The 14,749-nt window shown below is 40.7% G+C and overlaps 2 protein-coding genes across 2 annotated transcripts in view; both read left to right on the top strand.

Moving 5' to 3' along the window:
* The window catches only part of l3mbtl1 (L3MBTL histone methyl-lysine binding protein 1), a 21,422-nt gene extending 14,414 nt beyond the window's left edge, over nt 1-7,008 (top strand). Inside the window, exons 12-21 of the mRNA XM_008289242.1 lie at nt 776-852; nt 1,168-1,253; nt 2,683-2,793; nt 3,113-3,254; nt 3,524-3,626; nt 3,743-3,931; nt 4,007-4,056; nt 4,557-4,714; nt 4,822-4,884; nt 6,874-7,008. Of these exons, the coding sequence (XP_008287464.1) occupies nt 776-852; nt 1,168-1,253; nt 2,683-2,793; nt 3,113-3,254; nt 3,524-3,626; nt 3,743-3,931; nt 4,007-4,056; nt 4,557-4,714; nt 4,822-4,884; nt 6,874-7,008 (1,114 nt within the window). The remainder of the gene's footprint in view (nt 1-775; nt 853-1,167; nt 1,254-2,682; nt 2,794-3,112; nt 3,255-3,523; nt 3,627-3,742; nt 3,932-4,006; nt 4,057-4,556; nt 4,715-4,821; nt 4,885-6,873) is intronic.
* Nucleotides 7,009-10,327: 3,319 nt separating this feature from the next.
* The window catches only part of sgk2a (serum/glucocorticoid regulated kinase 2a), a 17,766-nt gene continuing 13,344 nt past the window's right edge, over nt 10,328-14,749 (top strand). Inside the window, exons 1-3 of the mRNA XM_008289237.1 lie at nt 10,328-10,422; nt 13,909-13,970; nt 14,180-14,240. Coding sequence (XP_008287459.1) covers nt 14,226-14,240 — 15 coding nt within the window. The 5' untranslated portion in view covers nt 10,328-10,422; nt 13,909-13,970; nt 14,180-14,225. The remainder of the gene's footprint in view (nt 10,423-13,908; nt 13,971-14,179; nt 14,241-14,749) is intronic.

Raw genomic sequence — 14,749 nt, 5'->3', positions numbered from 1 at the left:
AATGCCAAAAATAACTGTTTTCTCTGTTCAGACTCAGTAAAAAAACAAAAACATCTGTGATCCTTCGTGCTGCCATGAAGCTAGTTGTGACCCAGCCAACAGTCGTGACAAAAATTCAGGAAGTTTTCAGCTGAACTGTGTTTACATAGCTGATAGGAGACACAAAGGGAAGCACATTCAACATTCAGGTAGTAAAATATCTATAGTATGCAGAGACACCGGTTTTGGTAACACATGTGGGCGCTTGAAAAACATCTTCAAGTTGATTCCATTTCTTTTTAATATTTTTCTTAGTATTTTTTTTAAAGTGAATAATCAAACATATTTTACTTTACTTTGATACCTGAGCAGCTGAATAACTAAAAACACCTGCGTGATGCTGCTGGACCTTAAGAGCAAAGAAAATTTATTAATATCACACTTTTATACCCAGAGGCAGCCAAAGTGCTTTACAGAGTTCACAGTAGACGCACATATTCATGAGAACGTCTAAAGCAAACAGAAACCCACAGACTCGATTTAACAGAAAATTAATTAAAAGCAATCACAGTTAGGTCTTTTTCAAGTCTTAGCTCTTCTGGAAACTTGTTCTACATTTGATCGACATAAAGGCACCTTCACCGTGTTTAGTTTTGACTCTTTATAACTTCCTTCAGCAGCTTTGTCGTTTCTCGCACACATTCATAACCTAAAACTGCAGCGTTGCTCATTTATCATCTGAAATTTCTGTTGTACTTAAGTTCCGGGTGTTGTTATTGTTTTTTCTGATATCCAGGTGTGATGCCAGCAGTCCGTACATTCACCCGATTGGTTGGTGCCAGGAGAGGAACCTCCCTCTAACCCCACCCCAAGGTGACCAACGTGTTCCCTGTTCATCAGTAGTTTAAGCATGTTCGTAAACTCTAAAACCAGCTCAGCCTAGTTATCCATCATGTCCTTAGCATTGTCCTTTTGCTCCTTTTTACTTCTGTTCTGGCAAATGTATACATGTGGGTGGAATTTAAATGCAAAGGATGTTTAAAAGAGATTTTACGCTCTGTGCTTTAGTCAGAAAAGATTAGCACAAATTACAGATAAGAAACGTATGAGCTGTGTATTAGTGAGGAGCGAGGCTACGCATATGGAAGGTGGATGAATGTTTATGTTTGTGATTTCTGTCTGCACCAGATTACCCAGACCAGGGCCGGTTCTCCTGGTCTCGGTACCTGGAGGAGACTGGCTCCAAGGCGGTGGCTGCAGACGCCTTTAAAGTGGTGAGAAGAAAGAGTCCATGTTTGCATTTTATTCGCAGTCCTTCACAGTATAAAGAGCCTGAAAACAAAGGAATTCACAAAAATCAGCCATAGCACATCAAGAATTACAGTCTGACAACTTACCAGACATTTTTTACAGCCTCCAGACTAAACAGATCAGTCCTATGCGGAGCTCCTGAACAGAAATCTGAGGGGAAATTAAGAAATAACTGATTGGAGGATGCTGCAGCAGCTACAGTTGGCACAATTTAAGTGTGACTATTACATAAGATATCTTACGCAAATATACTGTTTTAGACAGGGAAAAAGAACATTTTTAAGAAAACAAAATTAAATACTGGGAACTGATTGTTGACAGTAGTCACTGTCTAAAGATCCTACAGTCGTCCTCAAATGTATTCGTCTCCTTCCTTTAAAGAAAAGGCAAAATTCACAACAGTCACTCAAACAACTAGAAACTAAAAAAAGTAATAATAAATAAAAATTTGCAAAATTATAATTTAGTGAAAGAAGACATTGCGTTGAATTGCGGTTGAAAAGAATAATTTAAAAATAATAATAATAATAATGTCCCAGACAAATTAGAGCACTTTGCTGATGAGCAGTGAAATCCAAACACCTGTCAACAGGTGCAGAAGTCTGACTGAGAGTTACAGAAAACACTTTATTGCAGTGATTGGCTCAAAGGGTTGTTTATTTATTATTATTTTTGTCAATTTTCAATTTATTTGACAGCTGTGTTTTTCCTTCTTTAACTGGAGGGTATGAATACATTTGAGGACGACTGTATATTTTGCCCCGTTTCAGCAAATCAATGAAAGTTTCCCGTTTCCCCTGAATGTGTGTTTCAGTTTTTCAGCTCAAATGACCACAGAGTTGGTTAATTTCACCATGACTCTATAACTCCTGGTTTTAGTTTTAGTTCTAAATTGACTGTTTCAGTGTCAGTACCTTTTCTATCGTTTTTTAGCTTTCTCTTTTAATTGGAAGTATCACCGAGTTGTTTTTAATTCATGTGTTTGGTGAGTTTGTCAGACGATATCGTACTCATAGAATCAGTACTTTAGTGGAAGTTATTTTGAAGTCACTGCTGGTTAGTGTGTCGTCTTAATGGGCGGCGTTTTAGCCACAATTTCATACTTATTCTGTTGTCTGAGAGCAGAAACAGATTCATGTGTACAGCTTTATTTTCTACTTTTAATTTGACTGTAAGTGTAATGCAGTTTGAGCTGGATGGTTCATCACTTGGTCAACAGCACTTCAGTATTTTTTTACTGGCTTGTAAAGCTGTCCAATTTCCAAATAACCACAAAACACACAGAAAAAAAGGATTTTCCCAAATGAGACTTGAAACAGCGACTACGTTTGACATGTTTTGCTGTCAAAGCAACATGGCAGTTGAATTTCTATACTTCTGTTGTGCGTCCAGCGAGCAGCACACAGCTTCCAGCCTCAGATGAAACTGGAGGCTGTAGACAAGAGAAGTCCTGGTCTGATCAGAGTGGCCACAGTGGAGGAAGTGGAGACTCATCGCATTAAGGTAATAACTGCGTGTTTGTGTAGCAGTGTGTGTTATGATGATTACCATCTTATATGTGTGTGATATTGTTTAATATTTTTCTTAAGCTCCCTCAGGTCCATTACAGCTTTAACTGAGTGTACTTGCCAGCTTTGGGCCTTGGCACTAATGGTTTTGATGGGCACACTGGAACAAGAGCTTACGTGTGCTGATACCGTAATATACGTTTTTACAGTCAACTCAGGGCCCATTATACCGGTCGGGCTGTGTGGGCTGTGAGTGTGCGTGCACGTGAAGGATTGATATGTGTTGCATCTCCATCGCTGCTCTGCTCGTTCAGGTCCATTACGACGGCTGGAGTCACGTCTACGATGAGTGGATGGACTCAGATCACCCAGACATCCATCCAGCAGGCTGGTGTGAGGCCACTGGTCACCCGCTCAAAGTTGCTCCACGGGACGCCAAAACACAGCAACTACACGGTACAAAATAGAAACTCTGTTTGTGCTTCATTAACATCTGGAGGTTGATTTTTTTTTTTTTTGCACCTTGAGTTAGGAGTTATTACCGATAGCTAGCTTCAATCATAGCAACAGTACATATTTTGTGTGCTGACCAGCATTTGTTTCGTACATAGTTGCTTAAATTTAGCTGCTGGAGTGACGCATCCTACAAACTATGCACAGTCCTGGAACTTTCTGATCAACCCTTGCACATGCGTTTATCCACCTCTGTTTTTACATGTATGTAGGCGTGAGGGAACCTCCTACTACAGGCCAGTCCACCTACCCCTCCTCTGTTCCCTGTAAACCCATCAGCCACCCCAGAACCAACAAGTACAGCTTCCACAACAGGTCAGCCCAACTCCCATCCTGTCATCTCATGTCAGATTTGTTCCACATTATAAAGTCTAGTTTTGATATAACACATGCAGTGGACTCATTAAAGCGGACTCCTATCTTTGGAACAGGAAGTGTCCGACTCCTGGTTGTGACGGTTCAGGTCATGTGACCGGTCGCTTCACCGCCCATCACTGCATATCCGGCTGCCCGTTGGCTGAGCGTAACCAGGGCAGGCTGAAGGCCGACCTGTCCGACTCAGAGTGCAAGAGAAACCTCTTTTTTGGCCAGAGGGCCAAGAAGAATCACTACCGTGGCAGGTAAAGGTGTGTGAGTGAGACCAATGTGTGCAGGTTTGCTTTTACCTCACACTAACCTTTCCCTTTTGTTTTCAGGATTGGTCGTCCTCCCAAATACAGAAAGAACCAGCAGAGAGACTACCAGAGTAAGTTTTGTAAATGTACCATCTACATTTGATTTTAAACGTGTTTTATTAGGTTGTGGGATGCAGGCTTGGTGGACCAGGAGGTAGTCTAGTCTGGAATCAAACCAAATCAGCAAATTTCAATGTTCACTTTTGCTTTTGTATTTTGTGTGAATAATGTTTGCTGCTGTACAAAGGCAGCAGACATTCTGACTCATCATAGCAGGCAAAGCATAAGTGGAATTAACACTGTTAATGCAGCTTAATTAAACTGGATTAAACACACCTGTCTATTTCCTGTTGTTATGTTTCAAAATGGCTGCTATGAAAAAGCCCTATTGACAGCCTCAGTATGAAATATTTAGCTCCAATTATGTTTTTTATGATATGTTTTGGCTCTTACAATGAGGTGGGGTTCAGTTTGCAGGCAGGACTCAGCTGCTGATGGCATTTTTGCACCCAGAGCACTCAGCTATCAGGTTGCCCTCCAATGATGGTTTCATATGATTATTTATCCACAGACATGTCCTCAGAGGGAGTGTATCCGTCGCTGTTCATGTCGGCTCTGAGCGGTCAGTCAGACCGGACTCTGTCTCTCTGCTGGGAGCAGCACTGTAAGCTGCTGCCCGGCGTTCAGGGCATTCACGCCAGCCAGGTGGCAGCATGGAGCGTTGAAGAGGTGAGCAACTACAGCAGCACTGCCTTCATACGTGTTTGTCTTCTTTTATCTGACTTCTCTGGTTTCTGTGCTGTGATGAATTGTAATCTGATGTGTCTGCGCCGCAGGTCTTCAGGTTTGTTCAGAATTTGATCGGCTGTGAAGAACAGGCTCGGCTCTTCAAAGAAGAGGTGAGACCATCAAAAATGTATGGACTGTATGCACACATGGACACAGATGGGCTTCCAGGTGTGCTTACATTTGAAGCAATTCCTTTACTTGACTTCTTCTGCAAATATAGAAACACAAGCACATTAGTGTAACGCAGCTGCCTACTGCAGACTGTTGGGAGTTGACAGCCTGCAGTGAATGTTTCTAACTTGTGTTAAAAACATTCACGTTCACTCTTAAACTTGTATGAAGCCTGAAGTGTCTGCTTGTCTTTTGCTTGTTCAAGACACGTGCATATTTCTGCACATTCACACAACTTAAATTCAAGCAGGCTCCCGGTGGCTACACTTATAAAATTGTTACGTGAAGCACTGTTTCACACAATATGATCTTTCACTTAACTTCCAAGTCCTAGCATTAGTCCAAAGAATTTCACTAGTTTTGTTCAGCTGAAAATAAAGAAACACAAGTATGTGAGTGTAGCGTGGCTACATGGTGCAGGCTATTGAGAGTTTAAATGAATAACTAGTGTTAAAAACACTCCCATTGATTCTTGAACTTACATGAAGCCTTTAAATTCATTTCTTTCAGTGGATTCAACTTAGGAAAATTATTTTTCTTCCTGATAACAAAATGATCTTTTAAGCAAAATACTGCCATTAATATGTAATGTGTCCAGGAGAAAATCTGACTTTAAAATATGAGCTGTTGTAAAAGCAGTGACTGAAATTGTCTGGTTTGGAGGGTGTATCAAACTGTGACACCTGAACAGTTTATGCATGTAAACTAGCACTAGTTAAACTCCTAATAAACGGTCTGGTAAATGGTCTGCACTTATATAGCGCCTTTTACTACCTTAGCGGTACCCAAGGCGCTTTGCAATGTGTTTCACATTCACCCATTCACACACACATTCACACACCAATGGTGACAGAGCTGCCATGCAAGGCGCTAATCTGCCATCAGGAGCAACTTGGGGTTCAGTGTCTTGCCCAAGGACACTTGGGCATGTGGGGGGGGAACCGGGGATTGAACCACCAACCTTGCCATCAGTGAACAACCTGCTCTACCACAGCCACCCATAGTAACGTAATAACATTACATACAAGATATCCTGCATAGGGAGGATGGTCTCCATTGCTAACAAATTAGTCTTGACTCTGCTGACAAGACATGTATAAACTTTACAGAAACCTACTTCATATTCTAGTTATCAATGTACTGTGAAGACACCGCTTGACTCCGCTCCATCGTCTGTTTACTCAGCTTGCTGCATGTGCTGCTGAGACTATTACAAACAAAAGCTGGAGTGCGTTCTGCTGGACAAACCGTGTCCTGATACTGTTTACAGCGACCCCAAGCCTCCTTTTCTTATGTTCTTTCACATCGGACAATACTAGGGCAGCCTAAATATTAGAACATCGTGAAAAAATTCTTTCTTTGTAATTTTATTTCAAAAGGGTCAGCTTTCATATATTCTTTATTTATTACATATAAAGTGAAATGTTTCAAGCCTTTAGATATGTTTTTATATATTCTTTTAAGCTGAAGGCCATAAGTGCTGAAATTAAAATGGTAAATTCTTGAAACATTTTACTTTACATGTAATAAGTCTTGAATACATTAATTTTTTAAAACTTTGTTAAATAATTGGAAACGTTTTCACGATATTCTAATTATTTGAAATTCACTTTTCACAGATTAATCACGTATTGGCATATATGTACGTCGATACATCTGTGATAGGCCGAAATCAGCTGATAAATCAGTCGGGCTGGACATGAGAAGAGTAAAACAACCATCACCTTTGTTCTTCTTTAATGATGATGCTCTCCTGTGTTTGGGTTGTGATGATAACTAACGCTGTCGTTAGATCGCAGCATTACGCCACGTTTGCAGCTGAAAGGTAAACCGTCATCAGCACAAGGTAACACTGACTGTAGGACGCATAGCAGGTGGTGTCAGAAATTTAGAACGTTAACCACCTCCATGTCTCCTCACGCCACCAGATGATTGACGGGGAGGCGTTCCTGCTGCTGACCCAGACCGACATCGTGAAGATCATGAGCATCAAGCTGGGCCCGGCCCTCAAGATCTCCAACGCCATCCTCATGTTCAAGAGCACAGACGAGGGACTCAAGTGATCCCGCCCTCGCTCGCCGGGAGCCGATCATCATGTGCCAAATCCATTCTGTTGCAGGGGAAAAGACCCTGAACCCTTTTTCATGTGTTTGGTGTCCTGTACCCATCAGAGAGGGGGAGGGGGGAGGTGGAAGTGGAAAATTGGACATTATAGATATTTCTGGGGGAACAATGGAAGAATGCTGTAAAGTCGAGAGATTGGTTGTGGAAGCAGGTGAGTGGAAACAAAACAAAAAAAACAAATCTGATTTCAAACGGTGTTCGGTTGGGTATCAGGGTTCAGTTATTACCAAACCCACCAGACATTACTGGCTACGGTGTGTTTGGCTAAAACCTCAAGTAAGTACATTTCCAGACACATGTTTTCATGCTGAATTTGAACTTTAAGCCTTGTTGTTAAAGGTTCTGTATCAGTTTAGAGAGGGCATCTCAACGAGGGATGATTTTTTTTAAAGCATATGTTGGTTTACCTGCTACCCAGATTTAGACAAAACCATGTTTATAACCCCTGACTTTAGCAGGTGAATAAAATATACCTCTATGTTGCTGGTAAATTCCTGAAATACAGGATGAACTCACGGGAATTGAGGAAAACACAAATGTTGTATACAAAAAAAAAAAACAAGAGATGGGACTGGACAGGGGGAAATGTAAGTAAGAGGATTTAAATGCAGTAAGTGAGGCTGGTCAGTGAGGCTCCTGGAAGCTTCACGTTTTGTGCAATAAAGAAGTGTATTCAGTAACACTTAATATTACAGCTCCTTATATTTATCAGACAAATTGTTGCACTGTAACAGTATAAGATAGAAAATAAGCTGCTTTATTCAGACTCTTGGAAAAAGGTTTGTGGCAGAACTTCGGGATCCTTCTGAAGTTATTCGTGTTTACTGCCTCAAAATTCTCCTCGCTTAATGTGAAAACTCAGAGGAGCCGTACTCTTTAAAATGCTCTGGAGTCAGAGAACAGAAACGCCGCCGTTTTTAATCTCTATATGCAAAAGGTCTGAAATTATTTTTTAGCAAATCTTAATAGATGAAACGGACTCTTTGCATTGGCATTTTAGCACAACTGTGAAACCCAAATGATGATATTCCCACACTTGGTCACTAGAGAGTGCAAAAATCCACATTTTTAGCACTATAAACATGGATTTGGTATCTAGCCAGTGGAGCTCTGTGCAGTTTACGCGTGATGGAAACTCCATTAAGACTGTGTTCACCGAAATGTTTACATTTTATGTCAGAGTTGGTTGGAAAAAAAAACAAAAAACTGTATGGAGTTGATATTGTGAGATGAAAGTTGAATGTTTTAAGGGCTCTTGGAATCTCAAATATTACTTCTTTGTGTGTCTCTCTGGTGGGCTTTGTGTGTGTGCGTGTGCGTGTCAAGATAATCTTGGATCACAAATGTCATTCAATCCATATGAATCAATAAACGTCCAAAGCTGTCTTGTCTGATTGATGCCTCTGTGTTCTGTCTCATTAGGGATCACAAACACTGCATTTCCTGTGCTCTGTGCGGGCGTTGTGTGCATTGCACTATTGACTATAAACTTACTTTGCTTATATCACATCCCCCTATTGGCCATATTGTCGTCAACAGTTGTATGTGGGGGTGAAAGCTCCTTCCACACCCTTTCTACCTTCGTTGCTTATCTTCCATTGCAGGTACCAGAAAAACTGGTGTCTCTGATAACCTACTGATGCAGACTGAAAGTTCAAACTCAGCTGACTATAGGCAGGTAAAAGGTTCATACAGCTATTGCTTTAAAAATAAAAGTATGCTCATTTGGACTAGTGGAAAGGTCTTTTTTTTTTCTTTGAAAGGTCTCCTTCCACTCAAAGGATGCAGAATGTGCCGTGCAAAATGCTGAATGTGCAGACTTTAAGACTAAGAGGCTGGTTTTACATCAATCTGCAGAAACAGTGACGTTTCTCTGCGGTCCTTTTAAATCGAGAGATATTAGATGAACATGAGAATTTGTGACATCACAACTACTACGCCAGTTACAACTCAACCTGCAACATAGACAGACATGATAAATAAAACAGAAGCCTCTGAGAAACACTAAGAATGTCACAACAGACATTGTAAACTTTAATGCAAAGAACTGATGTATTTATAGAGTCTGCATATTTCAGTTAGAGAAAAGGTGGGTTTTGCCTTTTATTGCTTTTCACCATTGCCTTTCTATACTTTGCTGCAGTCAGTTTGCCCTCAGCAGCCTTGCAGGACCAGCTGCCGAGAATCATCCCCACACCATGATGCTGCTGCTTCATTTGTGATGATGTTCAGCATTTACCAAACATCTGGTGAACTCTTGTCCAGATTTAAAATTGGGTTTTTCCAACAGTAGTTCTGTCTTTGCCACTCTCTAGTAAAGCTTTGACTGGTGAAGAACAGGCAGCAGTTGTTGTGAGCAGAGTCTGCTCCATTTCACGCTTTGAACTCCTTCAGAGAAGTCATAGGTGTGTTGGTGGTCTCCCTCATTGGTTTCTCTGTTGCACAGTCATTCAATTTTTGACAACATCCTGCTCTCAGCAGATTTATGCATGTGCCATATTCCTTTTGTTGCTTAGTGATAGATTTAACTACCAAGGGGTGTTAAGTAACTTGGACATGTTCTTGTATCCATTTCCTGACCTGTGCTTTTCAGTAAACTTTTCACAGTGTTGCTTGGAGTCATCTTTTGTCTTCATGGTGTAATGAGTGCTGATTCATCCAGACCTTCCAGATACAGGTGTCTTTATACTACAACCACTTGAGACACATTCACTGCACTAAGATGATCTAAATTTCACTAATTGTGCATCTTCTACCACCAACTGGCTGCACCTGTGTTGAAATAGGTGGGTCACTTTGATTAAAAAAAAACAAACTTTCATATACCTTAAAAGGAGCTCTTTAATATGCACCAGGAAGTGAAACAATTCTCAAGTATAAGCACAGAGTAAATTACATAAGTAATCAGCTTTTGAGGCATTTTCACAAACAGAACAAAGGTTTCACAAATCTGAAAGTAGGTATCAGACAGCATGAAGGCTTTACTGAAATTCAGTTGCTTTTTCAGGTAAGCTTTGCATTCCCCCCCTTTTTTTTTCATTACAAATTTGGATGAAAAAAAAAATCTTTAGACTGCTTCTCTTATTTTGAAAGCAAAGAGAGGAGTCTGGTCAAGCAGCTTTTCCACACTTCCACACGCCCACTCTGAAGTCTGCTCCGCCTGGTTTTTAACTTTTCATCAATGATTCACTCTGTTGAAGTCGACCTTCCCTCATGACGTCTGAGGGAAAGACGCTGTGACCTCAGAGCAGCTCCAGCCTCCTGCCGTCTCACAGCTCTCTGTTTTGACTTTCCTCAGTGTCCTGAACTGAACAGACCGACCGCTCTCTGATCTGCTCATCCTCTGCACACAGGTGAGTGACGTGAACTGTTCCTCATGCATAGTGCCTGCTTTGTTTATCATTAGAATAGAGATTATTTTATTTGATGTGAGATAATATATGTACTGTGATGTTTATATCAATATTCAAGAGGTTTGCTAATCAACCTGCCAGCAACCTTATTGTGCAGCTGGTGCAATATTTGGAATATCCCAGAACAGACACATGATATCTGCGATACTTGAGGGTGTTGATGATACTCTGTGATATCGCTGTTTGTGTCTGCAGAGGTCAGGCTGTTGTAAGTCCTCGCAAGTCTGTTATTGTCGGTTTTCTGTCTGCGCTGAGAAGTTTTTCTTGCTCTTATTCACCTCACCATGTTGTGGTTTTCTCCTTCTTTAATGGAAAGTAATAATATTTCTGAGTAGTGAGCTCAGTGTGAGATTATACACGATTAGTTGTCTTTATCCTACCAAACTTAAAGGATTACGACTTTGTTCTGTCAGGGCTTTTAAACAGTTTGGTGCACCAGAGCAGATTTTTTGGAGTTGAGGGTGATTTGGTTGACTGTCTACTCTGAGGAATAAACCTTTGAACAGCCTTCGTGCAGCTTTATGTACCTGTGGAAGATTAAAAGCAGGTTATCATAACTGCCAAGTGGGTGATTATTTTAACCTCCTGTCACGTCCTCTTCATATTCCTCTGTGCTCATATTTATGATTATCTTCTCTGCTGTGAGGACTTAGCTGATTTAGGGAAATCATTTCATTTTTCAGTTGCATAGCGTTTTCTCATAAGTGCAAAGAAAAGCTGCTTTTTTTTTTTTTTTTTTTAATTCACCTCTTAAATAATGTCTATGAACATTAGCACTGTCCTGCCACTTTTTTGCAACTTGTCAACCAGATGTTTTCTTCAGCCAGATTTAAATGTGGAAATATGATTTACAATGTTTGTAAAGATTGGTAAAAAGGTGGAATTATACATATGTTTTGGGCAGCCACTTGTGAAGAGTTCATTTGTCGTGAGTAATTTTGCGTGGGACCGAAACACGTCAGCATAAAATAGTAAGTTGCACTGGTGGAATTAAAAGTGACATTAACCAGTAAAGTTAAAACTAAACTCAGTTTTCTATTTTAACATGAAGTTCTCAACAATAACCTCAGAAATTCATTCGTATGAGTGATCTTTGTTTATTCTGTTTTTGTGCCGGCATTATATTTTTGATTGCCGTCCATCCATTTTATTTTCGTCACAGTCACATCTCAGGATATGTCTTCAAATTTGGCTCAAATGTCTACTCGGACTCAGCAATGAACTGCACAGAATCTGGTGGTCAAAGGTCAAAGGCCATCCAGCTTAAACTTTTAGTTTCACTGGGGTTGGGTCATGGTGGAATTCTACCCCTGTCTGGGAATCCCAAGGAGTTCCCAGACCAGATAAGATATGTAATCCCTCCAGCGAGTTCAGGATCTACCTTAGTGTCTCCTTTTAGTTGGACATTCCTGGAAAACCTCCAAATCAAGATGCTAGTCCAATATCTGAACCATCTCAGCTGGTTCCTCTCAGCGTGAAGGAGCAGCAACTCTACTCCAAGCTCCCTGCAGATGTCAGAGTTCCTCATTCTGTCTTTAACGCAATGCACCCCCACCCTATGGAAGAAGCCTATTTCTGCCAGTTCGATCTGCGATTTCATTCTTTTGGTCACTACCCAGAGCCTATAACCACTGGTGAGGGTTGGAATGTAGACTGACTCGTCTCTTACTACAGTGCAACACAACGGTCTGCACTACTGCTGATGCTGCACCAATCCATTTGTCCATCTCACGCTCTGTTTTCCCATCACTCAAGAAGTTCCAGAAATAATCAAACTTCTTTCCTTGGGAGTGCAACTCAGAACCAACCCAGAGAGAGTAATCTACTAGTTGCTGGCAGAGAACCATGGTCTCTCATCCTGGTTGCCTCACATTTGGCTGAAAACCTCCCAGTAAAGATCATGTCTTGATGAAGCCAACATAACTATGTCATCTGCAAAAAGCAGACACAACTTTGAGGTTCCCAAACCAGACACCCTCCTCAACCGGTCGTGCCTTGAGACCTTGTCCATGTTTAACACTTACGGGAAACATGTTTGACCTTGTGGTGAAACTCTGACATTTTCCAACAGCTCTCACTTTGGTTACACAAGGACTGGATGGCTTGTAGCTAATGCCCCTGTACCCCGTACTCCTGCAGTAACCCCTACAGGGTTCCTCAAGAGACATGATGGTCGACCTTCTCTACGTCTACAAAACACATGTAGACTGATTGGTCAAACTCCCACGACCACCTCAGCTACTCTGCAGCAGTTAAGAACTGATCGTTTCTTAGCCAAAACTCAAGAATTCTTGTGGCTGATTGTGACAAAATTTCACATAAAGAATGACGTGATGACATTTTCTACAAGGCAAAGATCAGAGTTTAAATTCACTGTGACATCATAAGATTATGTGACACTCCAGCCAAAAAACTCAGGAACAGAAGGGAGTTTGTGACCATATTTCACATCTGGGCAGATACTGAATCTTGGGTAATCCCTTTGTAACTGTAGTGACTGTAGATCGTCTGTACTGCCAGGTTGAAAATGTCTGCAAAGTAGAATTTGTAGCTTTTTAGCAGCAACATCCATATTTGAAGCATCGTCTTCTGTCATGGCTACAACTTTGTTCTATTGGAGACAAATTTGTTGGCCAAATGTGAACATATCCAAGGAATCTGACTCAGTTTTATTGTTTCTCTCCTTGAACTAAGACACTTCACAGTCTTCACTATATTCTATGTGTGGACAGATGAGGATGTAAACTACCACCTGATTGGCTAGTGAAGGCGTAAAGCCCAAACTCTAGATGCAGGGAGTTGTTCAGTGGATAGTCGGACCAATTCTGAATAAAATCTGTAATTACTGCAGACATTTCACTATTTTTATGGGTGGTTTAACCCTTTGTGGCCTCAAAATACCCATGCATAACATCTCCCTATAATTACAGTCTAATAGAAGTAATAAAAAGCAAAGTGTCGTCAGATCTTTTGCCTTTATGCCTATAAATAGATAAACAGGCCTGAAGCTACTGAGGAAAAACCTGATTCACATAAATGGAGCTTCTGTTTCATTTGCGTGTGTGTATGTGTGGGAGACTTTGCTTACCCCGTATTTTTCGACAGATGTGAAAATGACACTACAATATTTACTGTGTAAACATGGTCACTGACACGGACGCACACTGTTGCGTTTCCATCACTTAGGAGGACATTGCATTGGTTTGCTTTAATTTCCTGCTGACTTACCCGGAACAAAAAAAAAACACAAACCAACCTTCCTTGAAGCTGAAACTTAATGATTTACATTGTGTGTAAGCATTTATGTCCCCAAAACATTAGCAATGGAAGCACACACACACACACATGCTCACTTATCTATACTGTATATACGGAACAATATGCAATTTATCCACACTGTCCCTCATTGTCTTTCTGTTGTTCCAGCATCTCGCTCCTCACAAACCAGAACTACCAGCTTCTCTGGATCCTCAGGCTGTCAAACTGAGGTCAGCAGCTGATTTGGAAACACACACACACACAACGAGACACACGCGAACACACAACAACGGAAGAAATCAAGCAGCCGGTTTCCTCTGAGTCAGTGCTCATGATCAGAAATATGTGAAATGAGGAAAAAGCTTGATTGAATCCCAAACCACAGACCGGAGTTGCACAGCTGCTGACCTTCTGAACGTCAATATTTTTCCTCTCACAGGCGCGTCAAGTACTGATGCTGAGACTCCAGTAGGAATATAATCGCCATGGCACAATGTAATGTGAGTATTTTGCAGTTTTTGTGCTTTACATCGTTAGTTTCCCATTTTAAGAACATGTCTGGAGTGTTTGTGGTTCATGTTATTGTTCTTTCATGCCTTATATTGTATTAGACAGTGTCATATCATGTCAAGATAGCTATATAGTATAAGTAGGTGGGTAGTAAAGAGTCAGAAATGCAAAAACAAATTCCTGAAATGCATTAACTCTAAACCCCAAGCAGTTTTTTTCTCCTGTTTGCCTTTTTCACTGCAACATAAAGTCCTAGACCTCTATGAAAACAGCACAACCATGAGTAGAAGTAGAGAGAACTCAGAAAAGTCTTCTGTGCACGATAACAAAATGATAATGCTCTAAATTATTTTAACAAGAATGAAAGAGTGATTACTTACAAAAATAAGGTTCGAGTCACTCATTTATTGTAAATGTAGAATAAAGTGATTTAGCTAAAACATCACAATTTGAAGCTCAAATTAAATAGCACATCACAAAATATTAGTTTATAATCCTT

Source organism: Stegastes partitus, unplaced genomic scaffold (assembly GCF_000690725.1).
Source record: "Stegastes partitus isolate 25-593 unplaced genomic scaffold, Stegastes_partitus-1.0.2 Scaffold601, whole genome shotgun sequence".
Lineage (NCBI taxonomy): Eukaryota > Metazoa > Chordata > Actinopteri > Pomacentridae > Stegastes > Stegastes partitus.
The sequence above is the reverse complement of the archived record's forward strand: the minus strand, read 5'-3'. Positions and strand labels throughout refer to the sequence as shown.